Genomic DNA, 20,643 nt, shown 5'->3' with positions numbered 1-20,643 from the left:
GACAAAGACAATGAAAATAGGCAGAATCATTGAAAATGTCAACTGTGTTGTGAATGGAGAACCGGTGGAACAAGTAAAACATTTCAGCTACTTAGGCACAATTTTTACTGAAGATGGTAAACTAAATATAGAAATAGACAACAGAATCAGCAAAGCTGGTATCGTGGGAAGTCAATTGAATAAATTCATATGGAATAAGAAAGAAATTAGTCGGAACACTAAATTAGCTGTATACAAGACTGTGTTCAAACCAATTTTAACTTATGGATCTGAGAGCTGGGTCAGAAGTAAAACACTTGACCAAAGACTAGAGACCGCAGATATGAGAGTCCTGAGAAAGATTATAGGTGTGAACAGATGGCATCAATGGCAATATCATATTAAAAATGAGGATATTAGGAAAGAACTTGACATTGTCAGCATCCAGGAATGCGTTAGCAGAGCTAATCTCAGATGGTATGGTCACTTAAATAGAATGGGAGAGGAAAGATTAGCAAAACAAGTGTTCTCTGCCAGGTTGGCAGGAAAACGACCCAGAGGAAGACCAAGATATAGGTGGATTGATACGGTACAAAGTGCCTTAGACGATAGAAATATAAGATCTGATAATGTTGGAGTCTTGACAAGTAACAGACTGATTTGGAGGAAAATTGTAGATAGGAAGTTAGTGATGATGTAATTTTTTCATGTAGTACTGGCATATCCTGTACACCCCTTGAGGGTACATGGCAGGAATTTGATGATGATGATGATGATGATGACTATTCTGCCTCTGGTTCATGACAGTGATCATGCAGAACTCACCTGGGAAGTGACTAAGTTTATGAATGTTCCATTCAGAAAAGTTTATATGATGAACTACAAAGCAGGTAATTATGACTTACTGAAAAGTATACTGAGTTCAGTGGAATGGGATTGGTTGCTAGATAAGAAGAATAACAACAATGCATGGGAAGCATTTAAAAATTACTTCAATGATGCAATATCAGAATGAGTCCTGAGATTTCAAAGAAGAAATAGGGTAGGAGTCAAATGGATTTGCAATCTTATTAAAGAAGATATTTGTAAGAAAAGGATGCTGTAGAAGGCAGTCTGAGTATGAAAAGAAACTGGCTCTGAAAGCTAAAGAAAAACCATCAGAATTCTATCAATATGCTGCAAGTAAAAGACTGAATATGAAAGAATAACTCATCTAAATGCAGATGGATGAGGGTGAGAGAGAGAGAGAGAGAAAGAGAGGCAGAAGAGATTATTCACTAATGAGGGCCTATTTTGTTAAAAGCTATCAACCTGATGTATGCAAAATTGGCCTCAATGCTACCTCTTCATTGGATGAAGAAACTAGTGTATGAGGACAAGGTATTAGAGCTATTGCACAAACTGAATAAGAATTCAGCAATAGGGACTGTTGGGATATCAGGAAGGGTGCTAAAAGAGTGTTCAGCAGGACTGGCTATTCCTCTGACCAGGCTATATAATATGAATATCAGAACATGAAAAATTCTGCGGGAATGGAAGAATATACAGTAATTACATTGCACAAGGGTGGTACGAAGCCCTGTGTATACAACTATTGACCAATTAGTATCACAGAAGTGGTGGTGAAGATATTGGAAAAATTGGTTTGGGCTCACATTCAGAAATGGGTTAACAATGAATCTCTAACTTTGCAATGAACAGCATGGGAATTGGATTATAAATCCAATTCCCATGCTGTTCATTGGAAGATCATGTTTTAGCAACTTGATCACATTCTATAATAATGTCATTATTGAACTAGACAAGGGGAATGGATACACTAGGATATGTTTGGATTTTGCTAAGGCTTTTGAGAGAATACAACATGGTAGACTGCTGCATAAATTGGAGAATATGGAATTGGATTATAAAATATCAGCATGGTATATAGGGGGATGTGAGTCTGCAAGAATTAAGGTAACAGTGGTGTAGCACAATGATCAGTAATCGGTCCACCGTTATTCAGTCTGTACATTAATGACATTGGGAAGGATTTGACAGATGACATACAGCTATTTGCTGACAATACAAAGATAGGTGGGGTAGTCAGGAATGCTGACTAAAAGCAGTACTTGCAGAATGATTTGAATAGGCTGGAATTATTGTAATGGGAAAAATGGATGTCAGTTCAATGTCAGTATACATAAAGTCATGCACTTTAGCATGATTAGATAGGTAGGATTATGCTAGAAGAAACTGATGAGGCTAGGGATCTAGGAATGTTAGTAGATAGCAAGTTGAAGTTCAGGGTCCATGTAGCAAAAATTACAAATACAACTCAAAAGATAATTGCAATGCTGAAACGAACTTTCACATGTAAACATGTCATTTTGCCTCTTTACAAGGCCTTGCGAAGACCTCACTTGGCATATTGTGCACAGGTCTGGTCTCCTGGTTTTCGCTGTGATTCTGATACAGTGCAATTCATTCGAGGATACATTGTGATTAGTCAGTGAATTCAGAGCTTGTGTAAAATTGGTGATTTTTGTCTGCTTTATTGTGTTTTTCCCTTAGAAAATCAGTGTTTTATAGTATATTAGTGTAGATTTTAGTGTTTTTATAACGAATTTTTATTAAGATATTTCCATAATAAGTATAACTTTAAAATGGTGCCAAAAACGCACAAGAAACATAATACTAAGAAGAGCAGCACAGTTGAGAACAAGAAGGCTAGCCTCGCTAAAGAGATTATTGAAGATGTGGAGGAGGCTATTGAAAATGAATTAAACTCTAAAATAGCAAAATTAAAGCAGATCATCAGAGAGACGATGCAGGAATTACCAAAAGTCTAGAGGCATTAAATGAGCATATGTAGGGTAATAAAATGAAACAGTAAAATAAGAAACAACAAAGCATGGAAACAGGTAAGCCAGGAAGTAATGGATATCAGTTAAGTGATGTTGTTTGTAAAAAAAAAAGGATGTTATTTGGTATGATGACTCTATAATAAAGCATGCTATTGATGAGTGAGTTATATCTTCGAGTTTTTCCAAAGCAAAAATTAAGAATATAAAGGAAGCAATTCAAAAACAAAAAAGAAAAATAAATGAGATCGTTATTATAGTAAGTACTAATGACTTAACTAGCGATAAGTTCAGTATGAGAGAGGACATGAAATGGTTGTTGGAAGAAGTGAAATCGAAGAGTGAGAAAGTGAAAATCATCAGTATATTACATTGATATGAATAAAAATGAAATAAGAAGAAGGGCTATAATGGCAAATGATTTGATGCATAGGCTGAGTAGAAAGAATGGATGTGAGTTTTTGGATGTGTGGAGTGAGTATGACGGAAGAATGGATTTGTATAAGAGTGATAGCATACACCTGAATGTGTTTGGTATCAGGAGTATTTAAAAACTAATAACTGGTATGAGACCTAACACAGAGTCAGGGAAACTAAATTATAAAGAGAGGAATGATGAGAATGTGAGGGTAAGAGCGACAATGTTATCTAACTGTGTTAATGATGTGAATGGGCTTTATTATGGATATGCTGACAAGGAAAGAATGATTTCGACTTTAAGTTCGTCAGGATTAGACCCATCAAACGTGTGCAAAAACGCACCACAGAATAATAGAGATCTGCAAGTTGTCCAACTGTCATGTAGACTGCAGACAAAAAGTATACAAAAGAACATGCACATAGATTATTATGTCTGTACATGAATGCTAGGAGTATCAGAAACAAAGGAGTACAGTTTGTTGCCATGGTCAATATGTTGGGACCTCGGATTGTAGGAATTAGTGAGATCTGGCTATCAAAATCAGACATATTAACTGGCATTGAGTGTAAAGGGTACAGTATTTTTAGGAAGGCCAGAGAGCAGAGTTGGGACATGCTGCCAATGATATCAGATGACTTGAATCCAGTTAGAGTTGAGACCTATGATTGTAGTATCACTACTAACAATGTTTCATGTGGCGGTGAGTTTGAAGCCATCTAGTGTGAGGTGGAATCTAACAAGATCAATTACATAATGTGGTGTTGTTACAGACCTAGTGGACTAGTTTTATTCATTGGTAGAATGAAAATGAATTTTTATTTCCATTTACGAGCTGTTACGATACAAATTCCTCAAGCAGCATGTGACAGAAGGAACTCGAGGTCAAAGAGTGTTACATTTAATTATAGTGTCAGAGGGTGTTTCAGTAAAAGATGTAACTATTCTCTCTCTGGTTGATGACAGTGATTGTGCAGAACTCGCTTGGGAAATGACTAAGTTTATAAATGCATTCAGAAAAGGTTACATGCTGAACTACAAAGTAGGAAATTATGACGAACTGAGGAGTACAATGAGTCGAGTTGAATGGGTTCGGTTGATATGCACTGGATGGCAAGAATATTAACAATGCATGGGAAACATTTAAACAGATGAGCTGTTCCAAGAGGTCAAAGAATAAATAGAGAAGTCAAATGGATGTGTAGTCTTATTAAGCAAGAGATTTGTAAGTAAAGGATGATGTGGAAGGAAAACCATGTGCATAAGGATGATGCCTGTTATGAAAATTATAAGCAGCAGGCTAGAACAGTCACAACTGTTGTATGGAAAGCAAAGTCTGAGAATGAAAAGTAAGTGGCACTGTGTGCTAAAGACAACCTACAAGAATCCTATCGATATACTGCAAGTAAAAGAAAGATGAATATGAAAGAATAACTGTTCTAAATGCAGATGGTGTGAGGGTCACAGATGCAGAAGAGGTTGTTTAAGTAATGAGTGCCCATTTTGTTAAAAGCTATCAACCTGGTGTACACAACATCGAGCTCACTGGTACCTCTTCAATGGATGAAGAAACTGAAGCATATGAGGAGGAGGTAATAGAGCTATTGCACAAGCTGAATAAGAATTCAGCAATGGGATATAAGCACGTGTGCTAAAAGTGTTCAGCTGGACTGGCTATTCCTTTGACCATGCTGTTTAATATGAGTCTCTAAACAGGGAGTATTCTGTAGGAACAGAAAGAATGTTTGGTAATTTCATTGCACAAAGGTGCAATAGAATTACCGATGTATCCAACTATCGACCAATTAGTATGTCAGCAGTTGTGGTGAAGATTTTGGAACGGTGGTTAGGGCTTGTATTCAGAAATGGGTTGACAGTGAATCTCTACATTTCCAATGAATGGTATGGGTTTACTAAGAAATGTCATGTTTTAGCAACTTGTTCATATTCTATAATAATGTTTACCATTGAGATAGACAAAGGGGGGGGAGAATGGATATACCATGATAGTTTGGATTTTGCTAAGGCTTTTGATTGATTACAACCTGGATGACTGTTGCATAAATTAAAGAATATGGTATTGGATTATAAAATATTAGCATGAATAAGAGAATGTCTGTTTGACATATCAAAAACTGGTACACTGGGGATGTGAATCTGCAAGATTTACGGTAACCAGTGGTGTACCACAAGGATCAGTGCTTGGTCCACTATTATTCAATCTGTACATTAATGATATTGAGAAGGATCTGACAGGTGACATAGCTATTTGCTGATTATGCAAATATAGATAGGGTATTCAGGAATGCTGCTGATATGCAGTACTTGCAGAATGATTTGAATAGGCTGGAAGTGTGGGCATGAGAAAATGGATGTCAGTAAATGTAAAGTCATTCACTTTGGCATGATTAGATACCAATGTTGTATTATAATGATTGGATTATGCTAGAAGAAACTGATGAGGCTAGGGATCTTGAAGTATTATTAGACAGGAAGTTGAAGATGAGGGGACATGTAACAAAGATTGCCTAATAAATAATTACAATGCCAAAATAAATGTTTACATGTAAAGATAAGAATGTCATTTTTGCCTCTCTACAAGGCCTTGATAAGACCTCACTTGGACTATTCTATGCAGGTCTGGTCTCCTGGTTATCCACCATTTTAATTTTGATATAGCAGAGAGAGAGAGAGTGCAAAGGTGAGCATTAAAAATTATATCTTTCTCGTGGAAAGTCTTAAACGTTGGTTATGCATTTTTTACTAAGTAATTTAAGGAAATTACAACATCACTAGGATATACATTAAAATAAATTTTAATATACTTCAATATTTCGGCAACGTCGCATTGCCATTTTCAAGAAACTTAAGAACAAGACCCGTGCACGCAGGCACAACAAACAGTAAATGAAGAAGAAGCAGGAAGCTATTATTTCTCCTAAAGTCCTGATGGTGCCCCCTAGCAGGCAATGTTGGTATTCATGGACGATTGGGCTGAAGGTCTTCTGATGTAGGTTTCCCAAATTTGAGGCAGTCTCATGCAGCCAAATTTGTTGAGGTTAGGATTGTTTCTTAGGGCTGAAGCTGATTCCATGAAAAGCCTTTCATACTTGTATTTACTACGGTGTACTATTGTGGCTTTCTTCCACTGTATTCTATGGCAGGTATCCGGTGCATGGTCAGCAAGACCAGAGTGGCTGTACTGGTGAAACCAGATGTGGTCCTTGTATATATATATAGTCCTTGTATACTATACTGGCAACACACCTTCACACATAAAAAACTCTGCCCACTTCAAAGCCAGCATAGAAAACCTTACACTCAAACACACTGACAATATGGTCAGTTTTGATGTCTCCTCCTTATTTACAAATGTCCCACTCAAAGAATCCTTAGAGCTAATCCAAGCTAAATTTCCTCCTGATATCACAGCCCTTTTTCAGTTCACAATGAACTCGGGCTATTTTGTTTGGCAAGGAAAATTCTACAAACAAATAGAGGGGACAGTCATGGGTTCTCTGCTCTCCCCACCCTTGGCCAGCTTTTATAGAGACTTTTGAAGAGAAAGCCTTAAACTCTGCCCCACAAAAATCAACCATTTGGCTTCGCTATGATGTGTTTGCTATTTGGCCACATGGCTCCGATGCACTCCTCTCCTTCCTAACACATATAAACAACCAACACCCCGGAATCAAATTCACCCTGGAAGAAGAAAAAACAACTGCCTTCCTTTCTTAGACACAATAGTCACCCGCCAGCCTGATGGAACCTTGGTTTTCTCAGTCTATAGAAAACAATCCCACCACCCCTCCTCGCAACAATATGGAGTCATTAAGACACTACACAACAGGGCTAAACTTATTTGTTCAAATGACAATGCCCTAACCACGGAACTAAACCACATTCTCAACACTTTCTCATCCTATGGCTACCTCCCCCCCCCAAAAAAAAAAATCCAAAAAATATTGAAACCAGTAACCCCCCCTTCCCTTCCTCACAACAAGGATTACTCTAAACCCATCACCATACCCTATATCCGAGGCACCTCGGAAAAAATTATAAAAATCCTAAAAAAACGACTTAACTTCGTGTTACATCATCATCATACGTATCAAGGATTTAGGCCTAGTATGGCCTGTTCCGGCCTTAGAAGTCATCGTTGAATCGTTTAAGAGGACGTCCTGGTTTTCTGTTTCCTAATGGCTTGTACTTTAAGGCTTGTTTTGGTAATCTTTCTGTTTTCATTCTTTGAATGTGTTCCATCCATCTATGTTTATATTTTTTAATTTTTTTCAATTACTGGTTCTTGGTTTAATTCTTACATAATATCTTCGTTTCTTTTGTGATCAAATAGGGTATACTTTGCAGTTTTTATCATAAACTTCACTTCTGCTGTTGTTAATCTTTGTTTGTCTTTTTGTTTTATTGTCCAGATTTCGCTTCCATACATTAATTACTCCTGTTATTTTTAAATATTTTGCAATTTTTATGTTTATATCTTTTTCATTTTCATAAGTGATCATACATCCTAGGTAGTTAAATGAATTCACCTGTTCTAAGATCTTGTTATCTAATACTATTTTAGTTCTTGCTGGATCTTGTCCTTTAAATGCCATAGTTTTTGATTTTTCCGTTGATATTATCATACCGTAATCTTTGGGTATCTCATTTAGATTTAAAACAGCTTTCTGTAAGTTATCTTCAGAATTTGTAATTATTATTTGGTCGGCTGCAAAGAGGAGAGTGTTTAAGTTAACTGTAGGTGAAAGTTTAATTCCTTGATGTAAATTTTTACTCCATTTTATTATTATTTAATTTAAGTAGATATTAAAAAGAGTTGCTTAGAGGGGACATCCCTGTCGGACCCCTTGGTTTATCTCTCTTGTATAATGATAGCTCATGATTTAATCTTATTTGTATTTGATTATTTTCATATATACTTGTGACAGCTTTAAGGATATTATTTGGTATTTGTCTTTCTTTTAATATGTTAAATAATATGTTTCTTTTAACTTTATTAAATGCAATATGTGTTTCTAAATTATATTCTCTTCTTTTCTCTATTATTAATTTTAGGCAGAAGGCTGGGTCTATACATGATTGTCCCTTTCTAAATCCATTTTGTACCTCTAGAATAAAGTTTTCAGAATATTTCATTAGTTTGTTATTTAAGATTCTGCTGTATATTTTGTAAAACTTCTTGTTACAGACCATATAAAAGATTGGCATCCCTTATCCGCTCTACTAAAGACCCCCCCCCCCCCTTCCAGACCTACCTGGTGTATACCAGGTCCCTTGTAGCTGTAAGCTGTCCTACTTTGGCCAAACAGGCAGGACAGCCAATATCAGAATTTCAGAACACAAGGACTACATCCGGTTTCACCAGTACAGCCACTCTGTTGTTGCTGACCATGCACTGGATACCTGCCATAGAATACGGTGGAAGAAAGCCTTATCAAAGAACGGTAGTATAAAAGAAATGAGTCATTGTACTAGCTGTGAAATGTACGCTTTGCGGAGTGCGGTCGGAGTGTGGTTAGATGATAATAAAGGATTGAATGTGTGTAGAAAATGTAGGGAGAATGAGGAATTGAAGTGTATTTCGGATCGTGAGTGTGATATTTTTGTCAACCTTCAGAATGAAGGAAATAGGGATATGACAAGAAACGGCAAGGTTGTACATGAAAATTGTGAGAGTGTGAATGTAGAAAGTGTGAATGATAGTATAAATGGTTTCACAGAGAATAAAAAAGATGAGAAAGATGCATTGAGTGGGATCGCGTTGTTGAATAGTGAGATAGAACGAGCAAAACAGCAGCTAGAGTGCATGAACAAAAGTAGACTGAATGAACCAACCAATAATAAAAGAAGGCATGACAGGAAAAATAGACGTATGAATGTGAACATGAACAAAATGAAGGATAGAGTGCTGTATGGAGACTCGTTAGTACGAGGTGTGTTAGTAGAGAATTTGACAAAATCGTACCAACCTAGTGCGACCATAAAGGACGTAACTGAGTTTATTAGAGAGCAAAAGGAAAGGGTGAAAGAAATGATTGTTGTGGCAGGTACGAATGATTTGAAAGGAGATAAAATGGAAATGATAGAAGACCTGAATGAATTGTTTGAGGTAGCAAAAGAAAAGAGTGAGAGAGTTAGAATGATTAGTCTTTTGCCAGGGTATGACAGTGAAATGTTTAAAAGGAGGGCCATAATTGCGAATGACTTTATGCGTGGGTTATGTATGACGAGTGGTGTGAAATTTGTGGATGTGTGGATGTGTGGAGTGAGTTTGATGGGCGAAAGGATCTATATAAGATGGATGGCTTGCATTTGAATGGTTACGGTGTAAGAAGACTTGAGAAAGTGTTGCTGAATGTAGTGGATGTGCAAATTCAGGGAAACTAGATTTGTTAAGGGGGGGGGGGGGGAGTAGATATACAGTCCTTATGGAGACAGTTGAATGTAAGAATGAATATAATATGCCAGAGCAAATAAGGACAACAAATCTGAGTTGGATAGTTAATATAAGGCATCAAGGTAGGGTTGGGGCTAATGGGGGTCTTAAATTCATGTACACTAATACTAGGAGTATTAGGAACAACAAGAGTTTTTGGCCATAGTTGGCGCTTCCAGACCACAGGTTTGGATGTGCAAATTCAGGGAAACTAGATTTGTTAATATAGGTATTAGTGAAACATGGCTGACTGTAGATGATATAACTAGTGGGATTGAATGAGATGGGTATAGTGTGTTCAGGAATGACAGAGAAAATAAAATGGGGGGGGGGGAGTATTGTTGATAGCTGATGAGCTCCAGCCAAGGAGAATAGAAGTTGAATTGCAGGATAGAGAAAAAAGCACATTTGAGGCCATTTGGTGTGAGATTGTGGCTAGCAGAACTAAATATACAATTGGGTGCTGCTATAGACCAGGTGATGGAAAAGATGGTGGTGAACGTATGCACAAGCAAATAGAAGAAATGGGTGGAAGGAGGGTGATTATTATGAGGAGAGGACACACAGAAGGAAGGACTGGATTTTATGTGGTTATTAAGGGATAACTATCTGCGACAGCATGTAATGGAAAATACTAGGAGTCAGAGAGTGCCTGACCTAGTAATTACATCTGAGGATTTGGCTGTAACAAATATGATCACATTCACACCAATCGGTGAGAGTGATCATAGGGTCTTCACTTGGGAGGTGGCTAAAGGTGTAGAATTTTCAATTAAGACAGGGTACAGGTGGAATTATCGGGCTGGAAAGTATGACAAGCTTAGGAGTTTGATTGGTTCAGTGCCATGGCATGTACAACTGCAAGGACTAGAAGTTGATAGTGCATGGGAGGTAGTTAAGAAGTGCTTGCATGAAGCAATGGCTGACTGTATACCTAGAGTCCGAATAATAAATCAAGTAGGGGTTAAATGGATGAATAACACCATTAAGCTTGAACTGCAAAAAAAGAAACAACTATGGAGGGAATTTAAGGAGAAGGGTGACTGGCAGGCACATGAACGGTATAAAGCGCAGGCCAGAAGGGTGACGAATGTGGTAAGAAAAGCAAAAAAGGATTACGAAAGAACATTGGCCATGCAGGCTAAAGAGAATCCTAAACAGTTTTTTAGATATGTAGCAAGTAAAAGGAAAAATGTACATGGCAGATTGATTTTAAAGAATGCCGATGGTAGGGAGGTAACTGAATCAGTTGAGATAGTTGAGTTACTGAGTGAGCACTTTGCAAGAGTATATCATCCAGGTAGTGACATTGCAGAAACGAATGAACCAGTAGATTATATGGGAATTGTGGTGAATGAAGTGGAGGTGAGTAGTCTATTGCATAACCTCAATGTCAATACATCTGTGGGATTGGATGGTATACCAGCTCGTGTTGTATGAGAAGCAGCTAAAGAATTGTCAGTACCCTTGACCATTTTGTTTAATTTGAGTCTCGGGTCTGGGTTAGTCCCGAGCGGGTGGAAAGGGGGGGAAAATAGTTCCACTGCATAAAGGTGGTTCCAAGACTGCTGTTGTAAATTACCGCACAATTAGCATATCAGGAATCATTGTCAAGGTCTTAGAGAAATTAGTCAAGAAAAGAATACAGGATTGGATAGATGAAAATGGGATAATGTATGGGGGACAACATGGTTTTGAAGGGTAGATCATGCCTCAGTAACTTGCTCACGTTTTATAACACAGTGACGGCTGAACTGGATAGCGGTTATGGGTTTACAGTGATACTACTGGACCTTGCCAAGGCCTTTGATAGGATACCACATGGAACCCTAATCAGTAAACTGGAGCAGATGGGGATAGATATAGGGTTGATGAGATGGATAGGAGGGTGGTTGAAGGAGAGATATCAAAGAGTGGTTTATTCAGGAGTGGAGTCTAAAAGACGTCTTGTGACTAGTGGAGTACCACAGGGCTCTGTTCTTGGACCACTTCTTTTCAATTTGTTCATCAATGATATTGGAAAGGATCTGAGAGGAAGTGTTCACTTGTTTGCTGATGATGCAAAGTTGGGTAGAGCAATTGTGAGTGCACAGGATGTCAAAATTTTACAGGATGATTTGGATAGTTTGGAGGACTGGGCTAGGAAAAATGGATGTCAATTTAATGTGCCAAAGTGTAAGGTTATGCACTTTGGGGTGAAAAGAATTGCAGCAGTATATCGCATTGGTGCTCCAGGAGATTGATGAGGCCAGGGATTTGGGAGTGTTGGTGGATAGGGAGTTGAAGTTTAGTGGGCACATTGCAAAAGTAACTAAAACAGCTCACCAAATCACTTGGCTTCTGAAAAATACTTTAACATGCAGACACGAACAAGTTGTTGTTCCTCTGTATCGAGCCTTGATAAGACTCCATCTGGACTACTGTTCCCAGTTATGGGCATCAGGGTTTTTTCGTGATGGGGAGGAAGTGGAGAGGATCCAGAGACGAGTGACCAAGATGATAGCAGGTCTGGGGAATGAACCTTATGAGAAGGTTGAAGATTTGTGGGCTGCAGAAATTGGTCGATAGGTGAAGGAGGGGTGATATGATTGAGACATTCAAATTACTGAAGGGGTTCTATAAGATTGATCCAGAAGATATTTTTGAAAATATGACTGGTGGTGGGAGGACTAGGGGCCATGCATGGAAGCTGGGCAAGAGCGTGGTTGACAAGGGTGTTAGAGCTAGGTTCTTTACTTGGAGAGTGGTAAATGAGTGGAATAAGCTTCCAGAATCTGTTGTGGGTGCTACGACCGTGAATGAGTTCAAGGCAAGGTATGATAGATACTGTGTGAATGTTGAATAGTTGTTCTTGACATGATGTTAGGGCCTCCCTCGATGAGTCTGTCGACTCCTTGGAGTTTCCCAGAACAACAATAATAATAATAATAAATAATAACAGTACACCATAGTAAATACAAGTATGAAAGGCTTTTCATGGAATCAGCTTCAGCCCTAAGAAACAATCCGAACCTCAACAAATTTGGCTGCATGAGACTGCCTCAAATTTGGGAAACCTACATCAGAAGACCTTCAGCCCAATTGTCCATGAATACCAACATTGCCTGCTAGGGGGCACCATCAGGACTTTAGGAGAAATAATAGCTTCCTGCTTTTCCTCATTTACTGTTTGTTGTGCCTGCGTGCACGGGTCTTGTTCTTAAGTTTCTTGAAAATGGCAACGTGACATTGCCGAAATATTGAAGTATATTAAAATTTATTTTAATGTATATCCTACTGACGTTGTAATTTCCTTAAATTACTTAGTAAAAAATTATATCAGGATTGTGAAATACTGGTTATGAACAGATTGAGAATTTGTAGACACTAGCAAACAGGAGAAGGGGGGGGGGGGGGTTATATGATTGAGACTTACAAACTTCTGAAAGGGTTATACAGGATTTCATTTGACAGAATTTTTCAATATATGGAGGGTGTGGAAAGGACAAGACGGCATCCTTGGAAGCTGAAAATGAATGCCGCTAAGAAGGGGTGGGGACTAGATTTTTCTCTAATAGGGTGGTGTGTGATTGGTTGAGAGAGCAAGCAGTATGAATAAAGTCAAGAATAATTATGATAGCTGGTGCAATGTAGTATGTGGCCTCTCTCGATGAATCCATGGCTCATTGGAGGGCTCTCTGAATAATAATGATAATCTAATCTCAACGCAAAGCATAACTCATCGTGCTTCTCACATTAATGTTGTGTGTGAAGCAGAGTTATTGTTCATTTGGCCTTTATTTTATCCATATTTAAAATTATATTAATTGATAAATTAAAGTATTCAAAGATATCATACAATTACTTGCAATAGACTAATTAAGATGAGTGATACTTTTCACTCTTAACTTTCATACATCGATAAAAATGCAATCATACGGTCAAATTGACATGAATTTTGTAGCGTGAGTTGCATAAGCCACATGACAGCACACCCAACCTAAATGGGCACACAACGCCACCGCCCCTATCCTACCTTAAACTCCTATCATAAATTCCTTTCTTTTTCCCTCTTCTTTCTGTTCTTCCTACTAACCTCTTGGAGTTCACAATTTCCTCTTAATGTATAAACAATCTTGTTGCCTACTTTCAATGAGACCATTTATATTTATACAAAATTTAAATACCTACTTTCAATGAGAGCATCATGGATTTTAAAGGTAGAATATTCTTCTCTTTATAAACATTTAATAATTCTAATTTAATGCTTAGGATTGCTGATATGAAATAATAGGCCACAACTACCTTATGTAATTTTATATTCAGGAAGTTTTAACATAAATGCATTCAACTTACTGGAGCAGGCATCATTCCTACAGTCATCGGAATCATTCCACCTAAAAAAATATAAAAGTAATTAAAAATGGAACTAAATATTTGAATATGTCAGATAAATAAATTAATAAAAATTTAAACTGAAAGACACCAAAAAAATCAACACAGGAAATTGTAACTGCTATTTTAAAATGTAAAGTGATTATTTACATTTCAACTTTTCACCTTGCTATTTTCCCTAAACCAAATTATGTAATTTTCCACAAGAAATGGTGATAATCCCAAACTCGTGAAACATACTTCAAAAATAATCAACATAACAGTATCCAGCAAGTACCTCCAAGTTATCCTCTAGTTAAGCTTATGTAATCACAACTTGATCATTTATGTTAGGATTTCAGTCGCACAGGAAATAAGTGTAATTCACTTTATGGGAATCACCAAGAAATTATATTCTTGTACATTATGAGATACAAAGAGAACTGATGTGAAGTCATCATCTGTAAATGAATGGTTAATACTTTTTAAAACGAATGGTTAAATCTTTAATATCCTCCTAATATCTTAGGGTTTTTCTTTATCTATATTGTATTATCTCTATATTTTATTTCTATATCTTGCATATCTCTTCTATTATTATATATCTTATATATCTCTTCTATATCTCTTATTTCTCTTTTATATATATCCTCTTTATATCTTATCTTTACCTCCAGTATTCCTATTTTATTATACCAAGGATCTCTAGATATTTATTTGAATTAGTGACTGCACCTCAGGAAATCCTTTTATGGCATTAAATATTACTACTTTCGGTAGATATCATTCCTTACTCTTACATACAGTCGTGGCTATCCCTTTATCTAAATCTCGTATTAATTATCTATCTTTCCCGCTCACAAGCTCAGTTGTTTTTTTTTTTAGAACAGTGCATCAAAGAATTAAATTATCAGGCAACACTCTATTAATATTTAAACAACAAAATTTTAATTCACATAAGACAAATTTTACACTGCATTTTCAATAATAAAAAGAAACATCACAATTCAAATCTGCATAAATAGACTAGTTAAGTTCCTGCATTTTCTCACACAAATCATATCACATATTTAACTAATTTTCTTAATATCACATAAATCATTTATACTGAGCAATTGTACTTATTACTTAAATGCTAACTCTTACTCATTGAACACATAAACAATATATTTTACACACAATTGCTCTTTCCCTTCTATACTGGGAATATTCTATAGGCAAGTTTTACTAATTCAGCAAACAGTTGCACTATGACTTAATTCAACCTACAAATTCCTGACACTTAGTTACTTTATAATCTTTAACTGTTAGATTTGCCTATTTAGATCAGCTTCTACTTACAGTCCATTAATAAGTGTTTTCTTAAAAGCTCAAGAAAATTTAACAAAGTGGTCAACTCACTTTATAGCTGCAACCCTCTGTATACTTGGCTGGACTTCTTTTCCCTTTTACTTCCATGTCAGGTTTTTCAATTCCTCTTTATTCCGGCGTTAGGTCTACTGATGTTTCTAGGATATTCTGTCCTGCCGCACTTCGGGCGAAGATGATCGGCTTGTAAAATGCTTGCATGCGCATTGGATCAACGGAGCAATTTCTTCCCTCTGACAACAGCTCCTGGCAAAGACTCATCAATTCGTCATCGACTATCAGTTTTGCCTGGCGGATCGGCTCCTCGTCATCTTTCTTTCAGATCTCTGGCATACTTTCCTTTGAAGTCACGTTCCCGATGGCGTACATCTGACGGACAATCGCTAGCACCTTTGCGATTATGACCTCTGGATCCTTGACGAAAATTTCTGAACCGATGATGCGATCTTTTCGCCTACGCCTTTTATTCGGTCACTTCCAAATCCTTGTGTGGAGATATGTGAACTCCGAACATTTCGGCGAAATCGCTTGATCCTTTTCTTTGACTGACCCTTCCTTTGTTTTTCTCCTACACTCCCTAAATCCTAATCGTTCTGGCAGCAGACATTCGTTTGAAGCTTTTGTCGGTCCACCTAGCACTGACCTTGAGCTTCCCATGTAGTACACACAAATTTTGACGTCTTTACAAAAATCTAAAATTATACTGCTTACTATTGGCAAGGTATTGCCTTAATACCTCTGGATTAAGGAAGCTTTAAATTTGATTATTCCCTTATTTGGCATAGAGCACATACAAATTCCCATTGGGATTATTTACATATAACATACAACTATTTACAAGTTACAGTTCTTACTGGGCTCGACCTTGGTAAACTTTATGTAAAAATATTTAGACTTGTTATAGCTACATAAATATTTTTACACAGCCTCTATATACAAGTAGCCTAGTCGTGAAGATGTGCAAACTTTGTTTGCTGACACTTAGATAAATGATTAAACAATATAATTTCTTGGTGAGTTTAATTTAAATTTGTAAACAGGTGGGAAAACTTTCTACAACTATCTCTGATCAAGAGTATTTTAAAAATAAGGTGGTGATGCACCTTACTATTACTTGGATATGGGAAATATATGAATTCTGCATTAATTCAACCTTGGTATCTTTCCTGGGTATGACCAAGAGGATGAGGCAGCTTAATTGCATGACACTGTCTTAAATTTGGAAAGCATCCATCCTCAGAACTTCTGCCCAACAACAAACACCAATTCTAGTCCACATTCAGTTGCCATGCTTCTCTCACCAAGTGGCTATGTCCACATTATTTTATCACTGTTCCCTAATGGCAATTTGACTATGCAAAATATCAGAAATATTAATTAAATGTAGAATAATAATTAGTCTACATTGCAATTTCATTAAAAAATATGATTATGCTTCAGTCTATGACAGGATTTTAACATCGGAATGTCAAGATTAAGTGCATATGATCAAAAATGTTCAAACTCACTAGACCTCCCCTTAATTTGGATTGTTTCATTCTCAGGTTGTATTACTTTGATCTTCCAATCCAAATACAAGTCAGCATACATTACTCCAATAATACTTACTGGACTGACCATTGTCACATTACTCATTCGAGAATTAACACAGAAAAGGGTCTAAAATGGTTTTATTATGATACCCTTTACATTTTCCCTTTCATGGTAGCTCAATGACAAGTAACATGGCTCTCAAAAATTAAATAATACTTATGACAGGGAGGTTAATCTTATCCACATTGCCCTATGGCTGAAAATTGCATGTGTTCTTCTGGTTGATTTGACTGTGTGTGTGTGTGTGAGAGAGAGAGATACTCATACCATAAATAAACTAAACCATTATTTTGTAATTCAGATGGGTATCTGACAACACTACCTACAATATAAAGGTCAACTCTTGGCATTTTATTCTTCAAATTTTTATATATGTTGACTATGGCAAATCACCTCCTACCATGCAAAAAATAATGACACTAGGAGGAAATCAATCTACATAACCTGCTTACTTTTTGGTCCTCTGATGGCCAGACTTCCTGGATGGAAGAAATGCCAAACAGATCCCTAGGTGGTAAATCATCTTCACTGTGTAGTGAAATACCACTTCAAAAAATTAATGGTTGGCATCAAATTTTTAGCATGAATTATTGCACGGACTCTGAGCAGTGAAGCACGGCTAACTGAACTAACTGAAGAGCTAAATCGAAGAAATTCTTCAATTAAAAAACAGAGACATATTATAGAGGCCAAGATAAGGAAAGAATCGATGGAGTTGGATTCATGATCAACAAAAAACTGAAGAATAGCATAATAAAATTTGACAGCATTTCTGATCGAATAACAAGTATTATTGTTTTATCTCAAAAAGATACACTCTTAAGATCATCCAAGTCTATGCACCAACAATAAGTCATACTGATGAAGAAATTGAAGTCTTCTATCATAATGTATCTCAATTCTACAATAAAGGAAAACATCATTTCTGAATTGTAATAGGAGACTTTAATGCTAGAATTGATATACTACATTCAGATGAAAGCTCAATGGGAAATTTTGGATATGGCATGAAAGACAATAGAGGTAAAAGGTTAATAGAATTTGCAGAAAAAGAAAACCTGTATATCATGAATTCCTTTTTCAAAAAAAAAAAAAAACCACATAAGAAATGGACATGGAAAAGTCCAAATGAAAAAAACTAGTGAAATTGATTTTATCCTCAGCAATAAGAAAAACATCTTTCAAGCCTGCTCTGTTATAAACACCTTCAACATTGGAAGTGACCATCGTATAGTATGCAGTAAAATCCAAATAAACTGCCAAAAAGGAAGAAGAAAAATGTTTCAAAGATCAAAGCAAAGTACAGATTGTTAGGTCATTGGTTTTCTGTTATTTTTTCTATCCTATTCCCTGTCACACCTACCAAACTCGAAATCTTTAACCTATCTCTCTGGGGGCCGCTTCTCCTTTTGGAACTCTGACAAAATTTGTTTGATATAGCTATGCCAGCCAGAGTCCTAGTACAGAAGAATTCTTGTACAAAGAAACCTTCCCAGAGTTCAAGTATTACCTAATCTTGTTAAAGTATTAAGTGCCTATAGAAAATTCAACATTGCAGTCGTGGCTTAAAAACTTCCTAAACTTTCTTTAATTTCCCCTTATTCACAGGTTCGAACTTTAGCGAGTGGTAAAATCAGTCTCATGCTCAGACAAACACAAGCTTATATAGAAAAAACATGTTTATTAAATATCAAATTGCATACAAATGAACTTCCAAACATCAAAGGAATGTCATATCAAAATTCTAATCACTAGTTAAGCAATAAGGAACATTCTAATTATCAAATACTCTATTTTCATCTCTAGGCTAAATAAGTACGCATTCATCATAAAACACTAGTTCAAAATTCTAAGTAAAGCTCACTAACAAAGATCAATTCACATTCAACTGAGTGTTGCACACGTTCAGGCTTTCAGACTACTAGTCCAATATGAACACATTACTGAGCACAAAAGTCACTTAAAAGTTCTCTCTCCTTTCAATTAGAAATCTTCTTCTTCTCTCTTTGCTCCACCACTAATTGTTACATGAATAAGGAAATTTCTGTACATAACCAGTGTCCTGAGAGGATACTGTGCTTCTTTCGTCCATCCTTTGAAGTCAGACGTCTTTTCTGCTTTATCAAGTCGTGTCCACGTGGAGGTTACGCTGATCGACACAAATCGCCATTCCTTGCACTTTTGCCATACAAACGCTCGTCTACTGGATCGCTGTCATCCTCTCAGCCATCCTTCAGAGGGGGATTTTCTGCTGTCTCGCATCGGTAACTCTTAACGATGGCCCTAGTTGATGTCTGCCGTCAGCTCACGTATAGCATGCTTGACTCCTTCAGCTAGCAACCAGGAAGGAGATTACTTCCGGCACCATCGATCGGCCAGCACTCTGCTTGTCCACACGAGAAACAGGAACAGAATAAAAGGGGGTCAAAACTCACATGAACTTGCCTTTTATTCTTCTTTGTAGCGCCCTCTATCCGTATCAGAGGATCTCTCATTGCATTCTCCTATTCGCCCCTACGTGATTGCATCACACTTCTGCTCCTTGAAGAGTGCTCTTTTCGCCAAATGCGAGTTCAGTTCGCCTTCCACGAACGCTTTCGCTTCAGGCGTTATGTCATCGTAGGCAGCTAGTTAGCAACCTTTGGACCTTTGTTTGCACTTAGACATACATTCTTAGATAGAGTATAATTTTGACATCAATAACTTTAAACAATATAATTCTACTTAGACATACAATTTTCTCCTCTTTACTTCTTTGTAAGGTAATTCTAACATGTTTTCTTTTATATTTTGCTTTCTTAACTAATAGTATAAGTATTTCTAGCTCAGAATTTTGTTTCTTGTTAAATCTTGACTAAATGATTCTTTTGTTGAAAGAGTCCTTATTCAAGATCTAACAAGATGTACACAAAATCAACATTGAAAAAGATATATTCCAACACGAACTAGACAACAGATTTTAACATCTCATTATAGATGACAATGCTGATCTATCAGAAAGTAATGACATCATTACCCAAAATCTTTTACAATGCTCACTTGAAATAGATGGTACCACAGAACAGAACAAGACAAAATTTCTGATGAAACAAAACATCTTATCAAGAAATGATGAGAAATGAAACAATCAATTAACTTACAGAATAAAATAGAATATATTGAATTGTGCAAAACAATCAGAAAATGTATCACAGAAGAAATAAGAAATTCAATTGTAAATTCATACAACAAACAATTGAAAACAACCGTAGTCTCAAAAAGCCAAACAGCAATCGATGAACAGCAATAAACAGATGGCTGCAGTCAAACTACAAGATGAGACCATCACCAGAGATAGATATGCTATTGCAAAAAGAGTTGAAGAATTTTACTCAATATTATATCAGGATGATGAATTAAATGAAGAAGAAGACAACTACGAAACAGCTGAAATACCACAGATTCTACCAGAAGAAGTTATGTGGAGCATCTAAAGCTTGTAAAATGGGAAAGCTGCAAGTGAGGATGAAGTTATAGCTTAACTTCTGAAAATAGGTGGAGAAATAATCTACAAACTCTTAGCAAAACTATTTACTTTATGCCTGAAAAAAAAATGATGTACCAAGAACATGGAAGAAGGCTACTCTGATTCT

General features: G+C 36.6%; 1 protein-coding gene across 7 annotated transcripts in view; it reads right to left on the bottom strand.

Moving 5' to 3' along the window:
* The window catches only part of LOC150104513 (RNA-binding protein 25-like), a 496,362-nt gene that overhangs the window by 388,914 nt on the left and 86,805 nt on the right, over nucleotides 1-20,643 (bottom strand). For all 7 annotated transcript variants that reach the window (XM_090395192.1, XM_090395194.1, XM_090395191.1 and 4 more), the window contains one exon: nucleotides 14,033-14,073. In XM_090395192.1, the coding sequence (XP_090251318.1) occupies nucleotides 14,033-14,073 (41 nt within the window). The remainder of the gene's footprint in view (nucleotides 1-14,032; nucleotides 14,074-20,643) is intronic.

This window comes from Typopeltis vanoorti, chromosome 7 (assembly GCF_054136105.1).
Source record: "Typopeltis vanoorti isolate ZY-2024b chromosome 7, IOZ_Tvanoo_1.0, whole genome shotgun sequence".
Taxonomy (NCBI): domain Eukaryota; kingdom Metazoa; phylum Arthropoda; class Arachnida; order Uropygi; family Thelyphonidae; genus Typopeltis; species Typopeltis vanoorti.
The sequence above is the reverse complement of the archived record's forward strand: the minus strand, read 5'-3'. Positions and strand labels throughout refer to the sequence as shown.